Source organism: Triturus cristatus, chromosome 4_2, assembly GCF_964204655.1.
Source record: "Triturus cristatus chromosome 4_2, aTriCri1.1, whole genome shotgun sequence".
NCBI lineage: Eukaryota > Metazoa > Chordata > Amphibia > Caudata > Salamandridae > Triturus > Triturus cristatus.
Window position 1 is genome coordinate 222,040,681 of NC_140586.1, and position 22,852 is coordinate 222,063,532.

The 22,852-nt window shown below is 46.3% G+C and overlaps 1 protein-coding gene across 1 annotated transcript in view; it reads left to right on the forward strand.

The window, feature by feature from the left end:
- The first annotated feature begins 2,092 nt into the window (after window positions 1–2,092).
- Window positions 2,093–22,852, forward strand: part of SUN2 (Sad1 and UNC84 domain containing 2) — a 116,333-nt gene continuing 95,573 nt past the window's right edge. The window contains exons 1-2 of the mRNA XM_085601282.1: window positions 2,093–2,700; window positions 4,277–4,472. Coding sequence (XP_085457408.1) covers window positions 4,339–4,472 — 134 coding nt within the window. The 5' untranslated portion in view covers window positions 2,093–2,700; window positions 4,277–4,338. The remainder of the gene's footprint in view (window positions 2,701–4,276; window positions 4,473–22,852) is intronic.

Here is a 22,852-nt window from a genome sequence, read left to right on the forward strand (position 1 = left end):
CGAGGGTTTCTTAAATAGTACAAAGTACTAACCATGCAATACCCTGGTTTCCCAGGACCAGTGATCCACTCTACGACTGATTTTTTAATATAATAGCCACACCACATATATTAGTTATTCTTAGAGCCATTGAAATTATGCAATAATGGAAAACCTAACTGTGGCAATGGTGACCAAATTACGTGGCAATAAAAGGAAAATTGTATTGCATTATCTGCACACTCTGTGACATTAATATTTTGTTTTTTTATTTCACCACTCTTTCCTAAAGGTTTCTAAAAATAAATAAATAAACTAAAATGTTGGTCATGTTCCAAAAGCAATCAACAAATTATCCTCAAATTATTATGAACAAGTCTTTTTAATTTGAAAATTGTTGTGCTATTCAAGTAATCCGACACCCATTGCCAAACTATCCTAAAACCACCAGTAGCAATGTATCTTGTGAAGTAATCAGGTACTCAGTTTCAAGGCATCCTCAAATCATCAGGAACAGTCACACCTTGTGAAGTCATCAGATAATCATTTTCAAGTCATCCTGAAATCATCAGGCTCAAGTTTCTAAACTCTGCTGATGACTTTTAAGAGCTTGATGATTTCTGATGACGCGAACATGACCTCTAATGTAGTTGGCTGATCATCCAATGTCTCTGGGATGGCTTCTAAAGTCATCCTGTTTGACCTGGGTCAACATGTCACTCATAAGCTAGGCCAATGCAAAATATAGACTTAATGCAAACATTGTAATGTCACACATATTCATATTGAAAACTTGGCAGCTATGCAAACAATGCTAAGAAATGGGCAGGCTGCAAGCCAGAGGCACAACTAGAGCCAAATTTCGGGGGGCTAAGAAAAAATGTCGGTGGAGGGGGGGGGGGGGGCTGAATCGGCAGAATAGGCGAGTGGAGCTGCAGGGGCTCTTAGAAGGGGTGAAACAACAGCGAGGCCTCATTAACATGCAAATGGTCTTTTAAAGACCTGTGAAGTGCTCGGGTGCGGCTGTGTACATGCAAATGGTCGCCCGCTTAAAATAGCCTACTCCTCCCAACATATACTCCCTGTACGACTATAACACTGTGACTTTACGGGAAGCGATGCAGTGGTCCATACACCACTTAATACATATTACGTTTCTAACACTCGTATAGTTTAAACGTTTTTCTTTGAGGTTAGTTTTACTTCTAAGGCATTAATAATTCTTTTGTGTACCTATATAACTTACAAAAAATGAGCCGAACACCACATTCTAAGATGGCCGCTGCAGGGCGAATCGTAAAAAGCAACGGGAAATCACCTAAAACCGATGCACCACCCCCGTAGTCTAAAAACTCAGGCGGGTGGCCATCTTTGAGTGATCTCTTTGACCTAGTTTCTATCGTGCATGGTATCAAAAGTCAAGCATTCTTGCAATCTGTTAAATTAGTTTGGATATAATTTCTAACCGTTTTTTATTTTTATTTAAATAATCTACATCTGTTTCACTAACATTTTAATCACGTTTTTAGCGCGCTGCTCAAAACATTGTTAACCACACTTATAATGTTCATTCTCTCGCCGAGATAACCTCTCTTAGGGCGCGAATGTCTAATTCGAAGGTGAGGCGGACAATTTCTTTCAGTCACACGGTTGCCATCGTCTCCCCCTGCGGTGCGCATTCGAGTGACTACTTTTATTTTGTCCCCCAAAAACATAACACATCAGTAAGAGATCTTGCGACGTCACCGTCTCTCAAATGGTCCCTTCTTCGTATTCTACAGAGGCGTCGTAAACACGTAATTTTTAGTACAGTCTTCTAAAACTTCCATTAGTTCATGTTTCATTATTTGTATGGAAATGTGAAAACTCCTTATACTAAAAATGTTATTTTCTGTAGCTCATATGTTCAGTACATTCTAATTAACGCATACTAGTTTCTTTCTTCCTAGAAGGGACTGCGACATTCATTCCAGAAATCCATTCGAAGATGAACGCTCATTTAGCTGCTGTACCCCGCGAAGATTCCGTCATCTCTTTCTATTTTCGCACCCTTTGTTCCTTTGGGCGGGGATTTGTTTTCAAACCTCCCAATGGACGTCCTGAGGCTATTGTTGAGTGACAGGTGGGGGCAAAGAGCAAGCCATGTTATGCACGATAGTCAGCTCTATGTGACAGGAGTCAGGCACTGACAGGTGTACAGACAGGCAGGTTTCTAAGACAGAGAGGTCTGGTCAGGCTGGGGGAAGTGTCAGTGATCGTATCCTGCGATAGTGACGGAGTTCTGGCTAGAGAAGGGACATCAAGCAGGGGCAGGGAGCTCAAACTGGAACAGGGAGTTCAGTCAGTGACAGAGAAGTCAGACCAGGGATCTTGGGCCGTGACAGCAAGCACGAACAAAGGGCACGAAAGTCTGGAAGTGACGAGGAACGCAGACAGGCATCTCGGGATCTAACTGGGAGATTAAGAAGGGGCAGGAACCTATTCCCGTGGATGGCTGTTCAGGCTGTAGACTTAAGTAGTGTCATATACCTCAGGCTAGATTAGTGATCACAGCCAGTAGGTAAAGCTGTCGTAGGAACCTCGGGAGTGAGAAGGAGCTCCGTCTAGCCTGGAAGGTCAGGTAGTGACAAGCCTTAAACAGCATAGTCGGAGAAATTGGCCAGGTTCAGCAGCAACTTCGGCTCTGGGACACCTCTGCTGCGCACAGAAGGACCCCGGGAGGTAAGTGGTATCACCCACGTGGGTATAATCCGATGACCTCACTCTCTGGGCATTTAAATACCGCTGCATGTCGTCTTTCGGTTACTTCAGAGTGCAGAGGTTGAACATAAGATCTTGTTTTTTATGATGATGGGAAAGTGAAAAAATCACAGTATGTAATGTATACGTGTTGCTTTTCGTATAGGTTGTTCTTTTAATGCCATCTCTTCTAAGAGCCGCTCCTGCACTTCAAATGGTGCTGCACTGCCAGTTCTGAGCAGGGCTCTCATACTTATAATAGGAGCACACTTATCCTGGGCTTTTGCACAACTGGGCCAGTGCTAGCACTAATCGGCCAGACCACGTCACTTTTAATATGGCAGTAGTGTCTGTTTTATTTTTAACCAGACAATGCTAATACTCCTCAGCAAGGCTGCTGTACTAATTAATAGCATCAACTCTTCCTAGCAGGGCCTCTGCACTACCCATGGACCAGTACTGACGCTTTTCACCAGGGCTACTTTTTTTTTTTCGTATTTCAAACTCTCCCTATGATGATGTACATTTAATGGACCAGAACCAGTACTTTCCAGCTTGGCTTTAGTACGTATAATGGGCCAGCACTTCCAAGCACACTTTTTGTACTTTTTACAAGGCTGCATCAGAACTTCTCTGCAGGACTGCTGCACTTTTTTTTTTTTTTTTTTACAAAGTATACAAAAAGTGATGGATGGAATGCTTGAATTAATCTCAGCCACTGGTAATTACTCGAGCTACATCTCAGTCCATTGTTATTTTGCACACCATGCCACCTCCGTTTGGACCCAGCTATATGTAAATCAGTCTTAACTTGCACCATTGTGAACAGTCCAGCCAGAATTGCCAATCTAAGTCCTCCCTGTACCGGAGGATAAGCAACACAGGACTGGTTTTACCTTTATTATCGGCTCATTAGCCGGGTATAGCTTGGTAACAGTGACAGTGTGCACAGGACCAACATCTGGGCATAACCGTCCCAATTAGGGCGACATACTAAAGTATGCAAAAAGTGATGGATGGAATGCTTGAATTAATCTCAACCACTGGTAATTACTGGAGACTGCATCTCAGCCCATTTGTATTTTGCACACCATTCCACCTCAGTTTGGAAAAAAAAAAGAACTGGACAATAACCCTTTGTTGCAAAAGTGTACCTGAAGGTGTCTGAGGTTTAAAAGATCAGTGGTCTGTGGTTTCTACTTGAATGAAACCCCATGCTGAATTGGATTAGAACATTTTAGTGTGGCATTATGAGTATTTGAATAGGAAGGGGAAAATTTAGTGGATAAGTCGGTGCTGTAGTCTACCCACTGCCACTCTTTTGCTAATCTTGACAAGGTGGAGAATGTTCAAGATGAGGCATTAATTGAGGTTACCACTGTGTCCTTTAGAATAATTTGAGACAACCTTAATATCCTACCTCTTATAATAGTTGATTCTGCTATAATTTGAGATGAATGTATCTGTTAACACTCTATACAACACTCAACGCAATGCAATACTTTAAATATGAATGCAAGGCTGTACTTGTTTTACACCATTTTTCTTGTACTCTCAGGTAGTCCAGTGGTGCTGCATATCGGCAAATAACCCCTGACACCACCTCCTTTCACCTGCACCATGTCGCGTAGGAGCTCACGCTTGCAGACATCCCGGTACTACCAGGGGGATGAGGATGACCGTGCGAGTACTAGCAGTGCCAGCAGCTCCTTGCTGGGGGGCAGTCAGTCCCTCTACAAAGAGAGCCCTCTCAGGTAAGCGGGTGAGAGTTAGTTGAGACAGGATACACTCCCCTCATTTAGAGGTGGAAAACCACATTTGAAAATTCTGTCTTTGGGTGAGTTGTATAGTGCATTGGTAGAGAGAATGGATGGACTATAAACTGCACCCGTACTATTGCCAGAATCCAAAATGTTTAGCACTCCTTATACACAGATGTACTCTCATAATAAAAGGTTTTGTGATTGTGAAAAAGTTGATTGGAGATATTAACCAGCATTGGTCACTTTTTTGAGAAAACTTTCATCGTTATTAACATGCTTGTGATAAAATGAACAAGTGTTGTAAAAATACTTTTCAGTATAAGAGATTGAACGGGAGAGTGGAAGAGGAAGGGACAAAAAAGAGGAAATTAATAATTGTTTCTTCTTACCTGTGTGAGATTGGAATGATAGTAGTATTGTATGTGTAGAGAATAAGCAGGCTTAACAGGAAGTTAGGGTTAGTGGGCACCGTTGGGACAGAAAAGTCACCTGCATGGTGACTGAATGCACCCCTGCCTGGACTGCCCCAGCTGCATAGAAATCTATGATCCGTGGTGCTCATATGGTCATCGGCGAACATGGATCATTCATGTGCACCATGACCAAGGCCTTTCTCATGGTAATGTAGTCTTGTTAGAGTGGAAGGGGCACACCAAGGGCAAACCTCATAGTGGTAGAAGTCTACTGCCCTTGCCAGTTGTTAAGTGACATGGCTGCCATGGTAGCAGCATATCCGTTTTGAGTTTCGTAAGAGTCAATAGTGTAAACAGGCCTTTTTCCTTTGTCACTGAGTGATACCTATTGGCCCACTAATGTAAAGATCCACAGCTGCGTTCTTAAGTCACATGAGCCCTGTGTGATGACTGTATGGAGCTCCGTGCATTGCATGATGTGTTCGTGCTGCGTTTCATGTGTGGTACATAAAATGGAGGCCTGTTGGTTCCATTTGGAAGCGCAGGCTAGTGGGAGGTGAGGACTGCAACACTAGACAGGAGATGCAGATTGCCAACATTCCTGACGGCTGGGGTGGAACAAACACACTCGAGGAAGGGGGTAAAGCATCCTCTGTGCACCTTAAAGCTCTCTTTGATCCCAGGAAGAGCTACTGGTCAATAGGGCATGGGCTCATTGTCAGGAGAGATGGTGGATTCTTATAAGAAGGGCACTGTAGGAGCAAGTAATCATAATACTGGGGCACGTTTTAAGCCTTTGAACCTTTGCAAGACTTATATCAGTGAAGGCTGACAGCCAAGTGTCCTCCCTCGTTACTCCCTCAACCCGTGTTGTGGGTCATTCGAAACTGCAAACGTTCCTGCTGTGGCAGGCTGCTCTTTTGACACAGGACAGGACGGAAGATAGGGCACATTGGAGATTAACACCCATAACAGTAATTCCAGAGGACAAGACATTAAATCAAATCTGTGTCTGGAAATTGACTATAAAAGTGGGAGTGTGGTTCCCACAAGCGTTTCATCGGCACAGGCAAGATCACCACGACTTTGAGCTGCTGCATCTGCTTTTCTCCTAGATGGATGAGGGGCCATCACCCAGGAAGCCAAGAATACTTGCCCTGTGACTGGAGCACCAGCTATCTCCATGCTTGCCAAGACCTGTGAGAACGAGGAGAAAGCCTAGAAGCTCCAGGAAGCCATCACAGACTGTGACCACCTCAGCGCACCGCCCACGCTGACCCCGGAAAGATGCAGTGCATATTGCTAATCACAGGAGCACTTCCTAAGGCTGCGGCTGAATAAGACTGGAGCAGGGCCAGCAGGCCATTAGAGACTTGCACAAACTCTCTGTGTTAGCACTATAGCGAGCTGAACTTTCATTGCCAAGTGGGACTTTGTTGCACAGTGATTGTGCATGCGGCTCCCGTGGGTCACTTTGAGTAAACCACCAGGATCACGCTTGATAGTGTGGAGAATGGAGAGGGAGGACCTGGTAGACACTGGCTAGGAATGCGCGAGAGCTCTCGCTCTGAGAAACTGCAGTGTATGTCGTTTAGTGTGCTGTATTATACTTTGAGTGTGCAATAAATACTTATTTTCCTACCAAAAGTAAGTATTGAATAGGACAATCAGATTATTGGGGGCCCTGTTTGTATTTTGAGTCTGGCACTTGCACTTACCTTCCCTCAAAGAGTCTTGTAACTCTCGACCTGCACTACCACTGAGAGTCAAGTGCTAAAGGGGTACTTGGCCCAGTTGCTCAGGACCCATAGTAGGACGGGCCATGAGACGTCGGGAGTAAAAGGCCACAACCCCAAGGGTGGGTCTCGATCCCCTGCTTGCTCCATTGTCCTTTGAAAAGGGGTGTGACAGACACATTCTTGGAATGAGTTTTTGAAATCAGTATCCCATAAGATTATTTAAAATTGAAATTAAAGCATCATTAAAGCATCAGGAAAATGTACTCAATGTTTACAAGAACAAGGGATATTAGGTCATATGAAGTGTAGGTGTTATAATATCCTCCCTTTTTGGATAGGTTAGATGACTGAAGAAACTTTTTGTACCAATGATGAAATTCTTAAGCATAACAATCCTATTAACATTAGAACAAAATCCAAATTTAAATGCAATTATCCTAGCTAAACTAGAAATAGTTTCACTGGAAAAGTAAACACGCCAGAAAGTGCTAATTCTAGCACGCATTTAATGCAAAAATAGCGAGCACCACTGCAAATAATCACAAGACAACTGTGCTTTCAACCAACCATAGCGGCCAGTTATGTTGAAAAGGGAGCTACGCCTTACTACAAGATGAAGGATTTGTGCAAATATGCTACCTCAAATAAAACGGCTTCTAGGCCTACCAAAGTCATGATACTTAGCCAGCATATTGAATTTAAAAGGCACTTCAGATTAATAAGCAAATTATATCCGTATTTGATTATAAAACATATCGGTGCACGCTCTGCTGGCCAGTTACAGATAAATATTGAAACTATAGAAATCTGAGATTACTTCTTTACACAAATTCAGTCATGAAATGTCTCAATACTTTGGCTTTCACATAGTCAATGTGACTGTCCTCCTCATCCTCAAAGGTAGCATGTAGAAAGGTATTGGCAGTACCTGTATTTCCACAAGTGTGTAGAATGATGCACATTCTTAATTGTATTCAAACATGTAGAACAACCCAAATTAAAACAATTGCAGTGATTATTTCAAATATTTGCATTATCCAATGTCCAAAAATGCTGCCCACCCACTTCCAGATGCCACAGAGATTAAACTCAAGTCCATTCTGTAATTTGCGCAGTTTCCTGGTGCTATCTATTATATCATCTGTTTGTTCATGTACGCTGAGTTAGGTGTTGGGCAGATAAGGGCAGCATTCAGATCCCACAATGGCAAACCCCCATTGCTGCTAATAAGTAATCTAATGCCTTCCTGTGGGTGTCTACTTGGTCTACCACTAACCCTAACGCTAGTGCAGTGGAATTATCAATTTGTTCCATGATCTCCGCATTTCTTCTCAATTCATCTAAACAACTGTTATACCATATGTTGGGATTAGAGCAGAAAATAATCTAGAAGTAGTAGAGATAGGCTCCCTGCCTCTTCTCCTCTACAAAGAGTGATCAGCAAAGTATCTCATAGCAGGAATGATATATCAAAGATAACTAATACCAGTCCAGTCTTAAGGGCAGCCGAGAATTGACACAGGATCCATAAATGAAGTATTCATAGCCTCCCCTTCTGATGGCACTTGTGAATCAATAGTCAATGAGGAAGAGTCAATTCATAAGGGGCAGGTCAAAGGTAATGTTCCATACAGCAATGTCACATTTCCTGTTTAATCAAAAACACTGGAGATAGTTGCTTTACAGTGCTCACAGGCAAATCCTAGTCCAGTCAATGCAAGATGAGTAACATCTAGCATGTTCTGTTTGAAAGGATTATTAGACTTTTCAATGCCCTGATAAGAGCTAGGAGATATGCCAGAACACTATGGCATTCAATGCTCATGTTAAAATGGATAAAAGCAAGTGTCACTATAATGGATGCGCACATCACTGAAAGGAATCCTATCCCATGCTCCCACTTGCAAGTGCATGCAAATCCAGCAGAAAGAAAGATTATTCATTTGTCTGTACTTTTCCTGCAACAGCACTTAGGAGTTGTTCCCATAGGTGGAGTGGTGGCTCTGTCTGATTACAGGTTCAGTACAGTTAAGCTTAGAAATAGTTTCCCATTGCCAGCAAGGATGTTGTCCACAACCAACCAGACAATTAAGACAGCAGCCAAGATAACAGGCCAGACCCACAGAGGGATCCAGTATCCAAGAGAAGGTGGCCTACCTCGTATGGAGGTGCTAAAGTTGAGAGGCTGAAGGGACAGCTTTGTGCATTGGCTGTGGAGCTGGCAGAGAAGATGTCGACAGCGTACTTATCCTACTGACAGGTTGCAGCATAGCAGCAGCAGAAATTCCACATATGGGATCAGACAGAGGCCCAGAGGAGGAAGCAGGACGACAATCTTCTTTAGGAGGAACAGCTTATTTGCTGTAAGATGAGGGGATCTATGTCCCCAGACCCCAACAGCTGTTTTGGTAATCAGCAGGACTCAGTATGGTCCACATCAGCTAGGCTGCAGAGCGGTCTTTCCCTGGTGTACACATTTGTACACCCTGTCACTGGGCTGGAAGGAGTGGCGGACTGGAGGGAGTGGGAGGCTTCAGTCAGACACACTGGTGTGGTTCCTTGAAACTGAGAACAAAAACTGTAGGGACATTGTATATTCTTTCCGCAGTACTGCAAAACTGCATCTTCGTTCCACTGTAAATGCAACTTTGCAGCTCATAATGAGCGATCCAAAGACAGCGTCATGGGCCGGCCAGTGACCATTTCATTAGGGCTCAATTTAGTCTTCTGGCAAGAAATTACTCTGAGGGATGGAGGTGTTAATGGCAGGGCATCAGGCCATTTTAGCTAAGTCTCAGAGCATATCTTAGCTATCTTATTCTTGGGGGTATTGCTCCTTTCCCCCTTCACCGCTGACCGCTGGGTGATAAGTATGCTGAAATGCTACTTACTCCCAGGACCAAGCAAACTGCCTGTACTACTGCTTACACAAAGTGTGTTCCTTGGGCACTTGCAATCTGGTATGGTACTCCAAACAGAGCAATAAAATCTCTAAATGCTTAGATTCTGATAAGGTTTCTACACAGACGTAGGGTTACGCTTACACCCTCCTTGAAAACATACACACAAAAAACAGAATTTATGAATAGTTAGCAAACTTTGACATCTGGATAAAGTCCATGAAGGTGCACAAAGGAACCCAAAGCTTTGGTGGTATTAATACCCGTTCCGGCATTGTGTGCCAGCCAAATGGCTCAGGACTAGCAATAATTTTGTTCTGTGGAAGAAAGAAGGGCACATACCAATGGGTTGCTCTGGTACATATCCTGTCATCCCGACCTGGGCTTTTCCACGATACAACCTGGCAGTTTAGGGAATAGAAATTTCGGTGTGACCACACGCCCCCTCACCCCACATGATCTCTTTTTTCACATTTCTGCTTGGTACAGGACTGTTTTTCACTCTGAAACGTGCTCCTGCAATTGAGACAAATACTTTAGCGTTAGTATAAGAAATAATTTAGTCCTTGTAAGAGACACAGCAACATGAGCAGTTTTAGTCAATGCAGGATTTTTAGTGACTCGATCGGCTAGGATGTTGCCTGTTAAGACACTATCATGGGATGCTGGTATGTGCTGTACTTTACCACCATGAGGTGTTCAAAAAGGTTTTGAACATGCTGTCCATTTTAATAGGAGTCTTGGCTGATATTAAGAAACCCTCTTGCATCTATAGGATGTCAGTCTTGTATCACCCCAAATGAATACTTTGAATTCTCATATTCTTATGAGCTCTGGCGAGGTCTATAAGTTCTGCAATCTGAGCAGATCCCACATTTGGCAAGTGACACGGTTCTACAGTCTGATGTATGGCACGTACAATGTAAACAACGACCAGTGCACCTTCCTTGTTTCTGAGAGAAGATCCTTGAACAAAATATGTTATCTTGCAGTCAAAAACAGGCCCATCAGTTAAGTCACACAGGGTTTTGTTACATGGGCTCTGACAAGGACATGGCATTCCCCCCTCACTGGTGGGCATTAAAGAGGCAGGGTTCATGGCTGGAAACTTGGACAGGGTAATGTGAGGAACGGACAATAACATTTCATACGGGGATAATGGGGCTGTAGAAAGGTGCTGGTTTTTTTTTTGTGAGGAGATGTATAACCACAGAAGGAGGCACAGCAACAGTTAATGGAGAGTATTTTCAGAGGCTTCAACAAGGTTTGTAGCTGCTATCACAGCCCTTAAACATAGCAGAAGCCCAGATCCAGATCTGTGGAGAAAGAAGCTAGCTTTGATACTCATGACTGTACTAACTCTACCAGTGCAAAACCATTATGTTCCTGACAGTACAAAGTAAAGGCTTGGCACAAACCAAGTGCTGAAGCTAGTGCTTGCTTGATTTTCACAAATGCATTTTAGGCATCACTAATCAACTATAAGCATTCAGACGTGTCTTTTCTGATATTATCTTGTAAAGGACTTGCTATTTCGGCCTTGCCCAGGGCCCACTATCTGCAATACCAAGCCATGCCCAGAAATGTACATACTTGGGAGACAGTTACCCGGCAGGGTAACGTATGAATGGCTTCAACTCGTTCATATGACAGGTGGTGCATACAGGGATAGATTCATTACTAAGGTATTGCACTCTTGGAAAGCAGGACTGTTATTTCTCCTTGTCATTTATTCGACAAATCATTGAGAAAATAGACTGAATCCCCCTTGCAGTGATTCAGGGTAACAGATGCCAAAAGCAGACAATTGACATATTGCATTAAACTAGAACCCCCGAGGAAACCAAGGTATCTAGCTGCTTCTTCAGGGACTGGGAAAAGATTGAAAGAGGCTCTGTAAGTTCTTGAATAAGTCTGGTCCACGAAAGCCAATATTTTCAGCTTGTGAACGAATAGAGTCTCGGACGCTCCTCCTGTATGGGGCTGGAGAAGAAAGCGGAACAAAGGTCCTCCACAGTAAACCATTGGGTTTTGTCAGGGATCCAAGAAGGCATGGTGGCAGGATTAGGGACCACAGGGAAGCTTGGGAGAACCATCTTATTAATGGCCCTAAAGTTCTTTAGATGTTGGCTTTCCCGCCTTGTGCAAAGGAAGAATTTGGGTATTACATCTACTAACCATAGGTACTGAAACCCCTTGCATAAGCAAATCTGCTATTACAGGACTGATCCATCTCTCCGCCTCAGGTATTCTGGCTAGCTTCTTCTGAGGGTTGACCTACACTTTGAATGATTTTATCGACGATATGAACCCCTCATCGTTGGATCCAGTTGACTACAACGTGGACAGTACCCGTGAAAGTTACTTATTTAAATCAGATGACATGGCAGTTTCATTTTCATTGCTTGGATGAGTTGTGCTCTTCTATAGTGGTGTTAGCATTGCGTTTACTTGTTCACAAAGTATATTTAAAAAAACACTTTCTAGAGTGCAAAATATTAAATACAGTACAAATTAGCTTGCAGATTATATCCCTATCATGCAGATTACTGTGGGAAGTTAGGCTGAGCAAAAATTAATGTTTGTCGATGATGAGTCCCAGAACAATAGAGACTGGATCCGAAATACAGTGAGGAACTTTTTGATTAGAAATGCAGACTGTGTCTTTGGCATGCCTGATGGAGGTAAAGGAGGGCATTCTAAATGTTTTTAAAGCTGAGCTCCTGTGTCTGAGACAAGTAGTATACTTAACATTAATGACACAATCTACGATTGGCCATTTTGATCAAAAGTGACTAAGGTAGCCACGCTGCCCCAAGAAGTGTGGACAAAAAGGTACCTTTTATCATGTGATATGGAGCTGCCCAGCGCTCTAGGGGTTTTGGATTGCGGTGGTTGACTATCTTTTTTTTTTTTTTTTTTTTTTTTTTAAACCTTTATTTGTGCATATGAAAAGAACAAATACGGGCCTACAACCGTCAGGCCGGCCCCGGTACGGTTAAACACTGGTACAAACATTACATCCCCTGCGCATCCACGGTCAAGATTAGCAACGAGTCATGAGGTATACACTGGAGCGATCCTTGACACCAGGGGAAGGAGAAGTGAAGGTTAATTTTAAGGTTTTCAAAATAATTTTATCAGGGAAAAAATCAGTAAAGAATAAGAACCAAGGAGATTCGAGTCCGCAAGATAGCTTCACCACACGGGAGAGCAGCAGCATCATTAAAACGGTCATGGAAGGAAAATCTCAGGCAGTGAGGCGATGCAGTTATATAACAGGATAGTCACATGAGTAAATATGCACCCCTCCAGAGCCGCCCCCACTCAATCCACCCCACACCCGGACCCCGAATCGAAACAAGTATAGCGCAGAAACATAAAAGAAAAAGGCCCATAGAACTAAGTAGAAACAGTGAATTACCCCCCCACCCTACACCAATGCGGAGGCTACGGCCTGCTCCCCCCCCAGCATAGTGCCTGTCGCCCAATGAACCCGAAATATAGACAAGAGAGAAAGTAGGAATAGAGTAAAGAAAAATAAGAGAACAGAGAGGTAAGTGGGGAGGAGCCTACGTTACCCCAGAGCGCCCGAAACCATCGGCCAGCTATGGCCTCCACACACTGAGAACCCACTACGCCAAAAGCGGTCGTGTGAGGATAACGTGTCACAACAATTTAAATGAAGGCGGACAAACCGCGACGAGTGCGCACAACATATGCAAACAGTTCCAGTTCCAGTCCAGCCCATCCGTGAAACCATGGCGATATAAATCAGTTCAGCCCTGGCCCGATCGCGGGCTTAAGATTACACCAGCCCCTACATGAAGGCCTCGCACCCCGTGCAGACAAAGACAATATGGCCGCTTGGGAGAAGATGGTGAAGTAGAGTCACAAAATGGCCGCCGACCATCTATTGAGGTCCCCTTGTGCACCACATAAAGTCCAGACCTGGCATGTAAAGTACAGGAGTTCCACAGAAAAGAAGCAGTAGGCCACCATGAACGGTTCCTCGAGGACGTCAGGTGTCGCTCTGCTGGATACTCTTGCGGGCACGGTGAGGCAGGCAACAACGAAGCAGGCAGCAATGAACGGGGAGACAAAGTATCCGCAATTGAGCTGGAGAGCGATTGATCCTGGGTGCCGGTAAAGCCAGATGCAGGCACCAGTGTAGCACGATCATAAACAGCCATTGCGTCCCCGCAAGAGGACAAAAGCACTGGCAGACCCACGCCTTGTTGATGACAAACGGGGTGCTCACGACCCGCAGCCGACAGTATGGAGTCAAACCGCTCACTCAGCGCTTGCAAGCCAAGACACATTTGTAGACGAAAGTCCCGCAGGGCAGCCAGAACGGAGCCGCATGTCAGCGGAGGCTGCGCCCCCACATCGGTAGCAATCCGGGACGGCACTGTGGAGCTGGTGTCTGGTAGAGGGAGGGCGAAGCGGGCAGCGGGCGAGACCGGAGTAGCATCCCCCAGCCGCGAGCAGGCAATCAACGCCATGTTTTACCGCAGAACGGTACAGTGGCCAGGGGGGGGGGTCGTAGCAAGGAGGCAATTCCCCTCAGGTCTGCGCCGCAACAGGGAAAAGCCAACAGTCGCTGCCCTTACCTCGGGTTCTCTTTGCAGCCGACTAGGCAATAGAAGAAGGGGGTCTGCAGCCTCCCACAGCGCGGTCCACAGAACGGGGCAGGAGACCCGCCGCACCGGGGCTTACCCTATAGCTCCAGCCCATCAGGTGCGGGGTGCAGGAGGTGTCCGGGCGTCCCTCCCCCGGCTCATCCGGCGACAGTCCGTGGTGTGAGGTGGGACCGGGACCTCGGGGCTCAGGTTTACGCTAGCGGGTCCGGTAACTGCGGAGCTTCCAGGGGGCCGGCCAAGGCCACAATAGAGCAGGGGTCCAGTGCGGAGAACAAAAGCACCAAGAACTCCGGCGTCCGGGCGGGCTAAGACTCCGGGAAAGCGGCGGCGCGGTCAGCGCGTCGTCGCACACGTTGCACCTCGAAAATCGGCGAGGATAGGAGTCAGGATGATAGTCCGAGGCCAAGGGCCGACGGAGCCGGGCGCCCAAGCGTCTGCTCCGGTCGCCATCTTGGCTCCTCCCCCGTGGTTGACTATCTTAATAGTGTTTGTGGAGGTGGGATGGAGCCCTCAGTGAAATGATGTTTCCTGAATGTTTGGGGCGAAACAGATCTCGCCCGTATGGACTTCCTCTGGTCTACGTTGGGACTAAAGGTGGACAAACATAACATTGACAGGCTTTGGGGGGCTGATGCAGCACCGAAATTAAGCGAGCGAAGGGACATGGACTGGTGTATGCAAGCGGAGAAGGCAGTCTATGAATGTAGGGGTTGTCCGAACAAGGTATGGGGGAAATAGAATGCCTATCTCATGAACCTGTGTACCCCTGTTGCAAGTGCAACCTGAAATGCTTGGGACCGGGAGAGGATGGACATTTTTGCTGTTTATAGGGTTGCTGGGGATGTGACGGAGGATGGGGAAACATCAGAAATGTATTGAGAACTTACAGCTAATGTAATTTTTGCCGTGTTTGTACCAAATGTCACCTGTTGTTTTTTGCTTTACATGCAAATTAAAAAACAGTGATTAAAGTATTCATGGCACTGAAGGAACCTCTCGGGCTGCCCTTAAAGTCAGGCTAAGAGTTTTGAAAAAGATGTTGAACCCCAGACTCATTGGGTAGAGATGATGCATTAGGTACAATGCTGGGACAGTTCTACTTTCAGTGCCCCAACTGTTCACAGTCAAAGCCTGAAACTCCTGCTCTTTAGGCCTCTATCCCTCCCCTTCTATTGGCTCTCCCACCTCCATTGACTCTGTACCCTTTGTTCCTCCTATTGCGGGGCTCCTCTCCCCAAACCCTTGACTGTTCTCTGCATGTTCTACAATTTCAGTGACCTCAGTTTTGATTCTGCATTCTTTCTTTCTTGTAATGCAACACAATTTTTAGAGAACGTTACCAATTCGGCCAACTTCTTATTCTGTTATCCTGTACAGATAGTAATCAACTGACTCCTAAAATTCTATAGCAATCCCTGCACGAATGCAGCACCTACAGCTTCCAGAGCCAATGTGCCATACTCCAGAATCACTCAAACAGGTTTTTAAGTATTTCTAAATAATCATCTGGTGCTTCACTTTTATTTTGCTTACAATTCAAGATCCTAGTCCGTTAGGATTTTCACTAGGCACACATCATCAATCATGTTCAACAAATCATCCTTTACTGCACTCCACTCTACTGCCATGACTACTTCTCCACTAATCTTTCTCTTGCTTCGCTTGTTACCACCAATCGTAACTGATTCCCATCTGCCCAGTTGGGTCTGTATACATCATTCACACTCTGTAGCTCCTCTGAGAACTGACTAGAGTGTTTCTGGCTATCTTAAAATTGTTTCTTCTGCCCAGTAAATCAGAGAGTGTCCAAGGAACGTGGATCATAATTTTATCCCGGGCCGCTAAATAGTCTCTTAAGGGAAGAAGGGTGGAGGAGGAAGGGTCTTCATAATCCGTGTCACTTGAAGAGAAGGAAAATGCCTCCTAGACAATTGTTCTGCAGTGTTCCAAACTTTCAACTTGTCTTATTACTCGTATCCCTCTATTGCGTGCTTTTATTTCAGGCAGTTCATTGCAGCGTTTGCTTCAACGTTACCTCCTTGTGCTTCTGTCGCCATTGACCCTGCAGGCACTGATCCTTTTCTGGGTGTATATCATACTAATTTATAGAGCAATATGTGCAAAAGCGAAGCTTGAATGATGTCATCACTGACGCAGTCAGGGAAACCTGTGTTTGCTTTTGCTTGAGGGGAGCAATTTCAAAATTCCGCCGAGCGGGAGCAAACACTGAGTCTGCTCTCAGCGGGCGGGCGGATGAAAAATGCACCTGCCTGTTGAGAGCAGCATAAGTAGCCCCCTGCGGACAGGGAGCAATGCCAGCTCCCCCCACATCCCCAACTATAGTGTGGCGGGTGCCCTGGGTGGGCAGCAGAGCATCCACACTTTGTTGGGTGGGCACCGGGTGATGAGGAGGAAGACTGTGTGGTGATGGGGCACCTGTTGATGAGGAGGAAGACCGTGTGGTGATGGGGCCTCTGGGGCTAAAATCGGCCGAGGGAGGAGGGCCACCCGGCCCTCCTCCCCCATTGGGCATTTGCCAGACCCTGGGGGATCGGGGTCCCTGGGTCGATATTGGCCCAGGGAGGGGGCTGCATGCCCTCCTCCCCATTGCAATACGGCCGGATCGGGGGATGGGGTCCCCCAGGGGCTGAAATCGGCCTGTCTAGGGCAGCTGAGTGTCCCTCTCCACCTTTTTGCAGTATGGCCGGTCTCCAGGGGTGGGTTCCACAGGGCCGAAATCAGCTTTGGGAGTGGGGGCCACGTGCCACCTTCCCCATAAATATAGTGATGAGCCGGGGGATGGTGTCCTTGGGGCCAAAATCAGCCCAGGAAGGGGGGCACTTGCCTCCCTCCCTCACAAAATGTGTAGGGGATGGGGTCCCCTGGTCTGAAATCGGCCTGGGGAGGAGAGTCTCAACCACCCCCCCCCCCCCCCCCCCTCACCGAATTATGTAGCCCTGGGTGATGGGGGCCACGGGACAAACAGTGGCCAGGGAGGGGGGCCCATGCCCACCCTGATAAAAAATGCCCCAGAGATGGTGTCCTCAGGGCCAAAAGTGGCCCGGGTAGGGGGCTGGTGGGTTGACCACAGGACCTGGCCTTGTGGCTAAACACCCCACACCCGTGCACACTGTGCGATTGGTTGCACGCAAGGGGTTGGCCGTGCGTAGCATTGGGTTGGTGTCCTTGCACCCATTGCGGTTATTGGATTAAGAAAGGTAATTTAATATTACTTTATGTTAAAAGGGAAACCTAGAAATTCACTGAAGAAACAAAGGATAAAGGGACATTATAGTTAAGAAATGGCATTAGAAAAGCCTTAGAAATTCACTAAAAACAAAGGTTACTGGTACTTTATAGCTTGGTAACGGAGAACTCTTTTAAAACTGGGATAGTGGGGGTGTTTCATACTGTGGTAGGGATTGGTTGTAAGCTGTGTACTCTGCCAGTTATCTTAGGGGTGATCTATTCTTCAGGAGTGGGGCGTTCCGAACCATACCAGGGGCAGCGTGTGTGTTCTGTTTTGTGCCAGGGATACCGTATGGACTATGTTTAAAGAAGTGGGTGAGAGAGCTCTGTTTTTGGGCAGAATAGTGGGTGAGCTATGTACCTTGCTAGGATTTTGTTTGAGCTTTGTATTGGGACAGGGATAGGATGCAGGCTCGGTACTGTACAGTGTGTGAGCTCTGTCCTTGACTAGGGTAGGGGGGCGTGTGATATCCGTTTTTCTCCATGCATATAGTGTCTATGGGTGAGTTCTGTACTATGCCATGGGTTAGATGTGATCTCTGTTCTTCACCAGAGAATGTTAGTGAGCTCTAGGTAAAAAAGAACAAGCGTTTGGACTCTACCATTCCAAACCTGGTGTTCCTGACCAAGGTGCATTGAGGACTGTACATTGCATGAGATGGTGTGTGAGCTCTGTTCGTTGCCAGGTCTGACATGTGAGTTGAGCTCTGTTCTTAACTAAAAGGGGAAAGGGATGAGGTCTGTATTTCCTTGGAATGGCATAATAGCTCTACTTTTCTCCAGGTGGGGGGAGGTGAGATGTGTTGTCTGTCATGGGAAGTGTGTGTTCTGACCTTTGCCATAGATAATAGTTGAGCGCTGATCTTTACTAGTGAGAGTGGGTGATTTGTGCACTGTGATGCATATATTGTGTGAGCTCTATCAGCAACAATATTGGATGAGCTTGGTACTTTTCCACAGATATGGTGTGATTTCCGTTCTTCACAGGGATGGTTCTTGATGACGCCTGTTAGGCAGAGATAATGGGGGAGCTTAATACTGTGTCTGTTTTTGGGTTAAGCTGTGTACTGTGCCAAGGATCTTAGGATTTATTCTTCACCAGGGATTGCGGCTGTATTGTCTACTGGGCGAGAGATAATATGAGAGTTCTGTACTGTGCTAGGGGTAGTTTGTGAGCTCTGTTTCTAACTAAGTCCGGTGAGAGCTTTGTTTTTAGCCACAGTAGTGGGCACGTTTTCTACCTTTCTGGGGATAGGGTGTTCTATCTCTTGTTCTATGTCCTCTGTCGAGTACGGTGGTCAAGTTCCCTACTATGCCACTAATGGTTTGTAAGTTATTTTTATACCTTACAGATATTGGAGGAGTTTTGTACTATGCCACAGATTTGGAGTAAGCTTGGTTCTTCACCATGATGACCTCCTCCTCAGCGACCTCAACTTTCATCTCGACAACCCCAACAACGAGAACAAATTGTCCCTGCTGAAAAACTTTGCCGCTGTTGAACTCCGACAATGGACATGCTCGACCCTGTCTTCTCTAGCAGCGATAACGTCTCCATCAGCCACACCTCCGAGTTGCCTTGGACCGACCACCTCAGCGTCCACTTTTCCTTCACCAAACCCACTGTACACCACCACGCCCACTGCTACCCTCGCAGAAGCTGGAACGAGGTAACTGAAGATCAGCTCACCACCTCCCTCAGCAACACCCGACTCCAAATTAAGCAAACGCTAATACTTCAGCACACAACCTCCACCAATGGATCTCCAACTGCACTGATGCACTGGCACCAGTCAAGACAGTGCAAGGGAAACCACACTCCAAAAAAGCCAGTTGGTTCTCCCATGCCCTGCGTGAGTCCAGACGCTCCTGTAGATGGCTCGAAAAAAGATGGAGGAGAAGCAAGACCATGGAAGACCACTCAGCCTTCAATGCCGCTGTCACCGCACTTTATCATCTCATCAGAACAACAAAGAAAGAGGCCCTAAAAGAAAGGATCAACTCTCACAGCAGCAAGGAACTTTTCAGCATGGTCAAAGATTATGCCAAACCCAGCACAGGGACAGCAGACATCCCACCCTCCCAAGACCTCTGTAACAACCTTGGCACCTTGTTCCATCACAACATTAAGGAGATCTATGACAGCCGCGACAATCTCAATACCCAAAACCCTCTCACCCCACTCGCAATCATCGCACCCAACGATACCAGACCCAGCAGACCCTGATCAGTTAGACGCCCCTGACCACAGACGACACCCTAAAGTTCACGAAGAGCATCCACTCAGGCCCACCCTCAGACCCGTGCCTGCACCACGTCTTCAACAGAGCCAGCAACTCCATCGCCCCTGAACTCTGTTGCACCATCAACTGCCCCATCAACTCTGCGACATCTCCGGAAGAATAAAAACACGCAGAAATCAACCTCTTGCTGAAGAAACCCTCTTCTGACCCGAAGGACCTCAAGAACTTCAGACCCATCTCTCTGCTCCCCTTTCCAGCCAAGGTCATTGAGAAAGCAAACAATGCCTAATTTACTGAGTTTATCAAGTGGAGCCACACCCTGGAACACTTGCAATCCAGCTTCCGAAGCAATCACAGTACTGAGACCGCCCGAATCGCCACCGCAGTTGACATCCGCACCCTTCTCGACCGAGTTGAAACTGCAGCCCTCATCCTCCTGGACCTCTCGGCCGCCTTCGACACTGTCTCCCACCGCACCCTATGCACAAGACTCCACCATGCATGGCATCTGTGAAAATGCCCTGGAATGGATCCGTTCCTTACTCACTGGCCGAACACAGAGAGTCAGGCTACCACTGTTCCTCTCAGAACCCACGGAAATCAGCTGTGGAGTGCCTCGGGGCTCCTCCTTGAACGCCACTCTTCAACATCTACATGTCCCCGCTCGCAGCCATGGTCGGGAAGCACTGACTCAACATCTTCTACGCCAATGAAACCCAGCTGATCCTCTCCCTCACCAGTGAACCCACAGTCGTCATGAGAAACTTCCACAATGGGATGAAGGCTGTTGCCACTTGGATGAAGGACAGCTGCCTCAAGATAAACTCAGGGAAGACCGATGTCCTCATCTTGAGCCCCACCCTCTCCGCTTGGGACGACTCCTGGTGGCCTTCAAATCTTGGACCTCTGCCCACACTCACAGACCACGCAAGAAATCTCGATATCATCTTCGACTCTTCGCTCACCATGAACTGCCAGATCAACGCCGTCTCATCATCTTGCTTCCACATGATATGCCTGCTTCGAAAGATCTTCAAGTGTATCCCCACAGAGTCTAGAAAGATGGTCACCCATGCACTCGTCAGCAGCAGACTAGACTACGGCAACTCACTCTATGCCGGAATCACCCAGAAACTCCTCAAACTGCAAAGCATCCAGAACGCCTCCGCCAGACTCCTCCTCAACATCATCACCCACCTAAGAGACCTCCACTGGCTCCCAGTCAACAAAAGGATCACATTCAAGCTCCTCACACACGCCTACAAAGCCCTACCCAACACCGGACCTGCATACCTCAACCACCGCCTCTCATTCTACGTACACACCAGAGACCTCCGCTCAACTGGCCCTAACCACCATCGTGCGTATCTGCACGACCACGTCTGGGGAAGATCCTTCTCCTACCTCGTAGCAAAGACCTGAAACACCCTGCCTCTCTCCCTAAGGCTATCACGGTCACGGCCCCAATTCAGGAAGGACCTCAAGACCTGACTCTTTGACTGAACTCCACACACAGTAGTAAGGGGAAGGAGGACAGACCTACTTCAACCTCCTATATCATAGACTTAACACACACAGAGAAGTAGGAGCAGTAAAATGTTGCTTTTTTGAAGAGGTTAAGTGACAAAACACATATGTTAGAAAAACTGCCCTCACCCATAAAAATTTGTGGCATGCTTCATCATAGGGCTGCTAAACACACCTCCGCACAAGCCAACGACAGAGGTGGAGCAATAGGGTGGGGGAGACAATACAAACATAAAGAATAACTGGATCCAAGAAAAAGTGCAGAAGAACACTGTTAAAACTAACTTGGGGATTTCCAAATGCCCCTTTATTTGTGGACTCCCTGCTTAGGGTTAAAAAGGTTTAAATCAACCGGTGTATGGTGGTATGTTGGTCTATTATGGACCCTTCACTCTGCAAGACTGTTGACTTGTTTCAGCCGGATGCTGCGTCTTCCCTGGCTTTCATCAGGACTAAATAGATCCCTATATTACTCCCCCCATCTCCTATCTTAAGGAGTAGATCAGAGTCACAGCCTGTGTCAGTACGCAGGTCATGCAGATCTTGTAACCACACTACGTGAAATAACCTGTAATCAAGAGAATATATTTACACATAAACACATAACACACAGTCATCATAATAGTGCATGGTAGTCAAAAGATGAAAAAATACTCGTGAACAAGTGGTCTTGTCCCTCTAAACTTGTTAAGTGCGACTCAGTGGTTACAAATTGTTAATTACGAACACACCGTTTGGTAGGACAAATCGTCCTAAATGAGCGTAAAACCATCACTCAATATCCTTAAAATAAAAGTGGATAATCATTACTCGGGTCACTCTCTTGAGCGTGCTCTCGGTATCTCTTACCAAGTTCCACTGGAAATCGTGTTCGAACTGGCGGGGTTGAGGACGGCTCCCTGTAGACACACACTATATAAGTAGATGGAAGAAATAAAATGGTAATACACTGTTGGTTAAATCGAGGTTCGATCAGTTTGCACTGCTGATTGCACACCATTCTCTGTCAACCACCTCTGTCGGAGTAATCTCCTGTGCACCTATACTCTAAGTTGTGCCTCGTCATGCCACACTGGATATCGTGACTAACTGGCCTTCAATCGTGGAGATTAGAGAACGGGCACACGTTACATCAATTGTTCATGGAGCCAAACCTCCCGCCCCCCCTGCTTACTTCATCAAGGTGAGTCCGGCTTGGAAACTGTGTCCCTCCTAGCGTCACGTAGGTACTGAGGGATTCCCTCACTACTGGCTTTATACAGCCAGCGTTTCCCATTACTTGATCATGTACGTGATCCATGTGACCAGGATACGCCCAGGGGAAAGTTGGAATGCTCACCGCGCCAACATCTTGAAGTGGTGCATGTGCGAACGTGGCTAGATACAATACCAATATTTCACAGTAGGTTAGAGATATAAATATCAAGCCACTCGAAATCGGAGCGGACACATATTAATTTTTATTTATTATTCATACCCTGAGTATTGGTCATTCTTACTTCGTATGAGAATGATAAAATTCTAGGGGTGTGTTCAAAAAGTGGTTTCCCCAGTAGAGGTCACTACAACATCCTCTTTAATAGATTCTCCGTCTACTATTGTAGCGTCTAATGAACGTTGAATGCGACTGGAGTGACCCTAAAATGCACATTCTCAT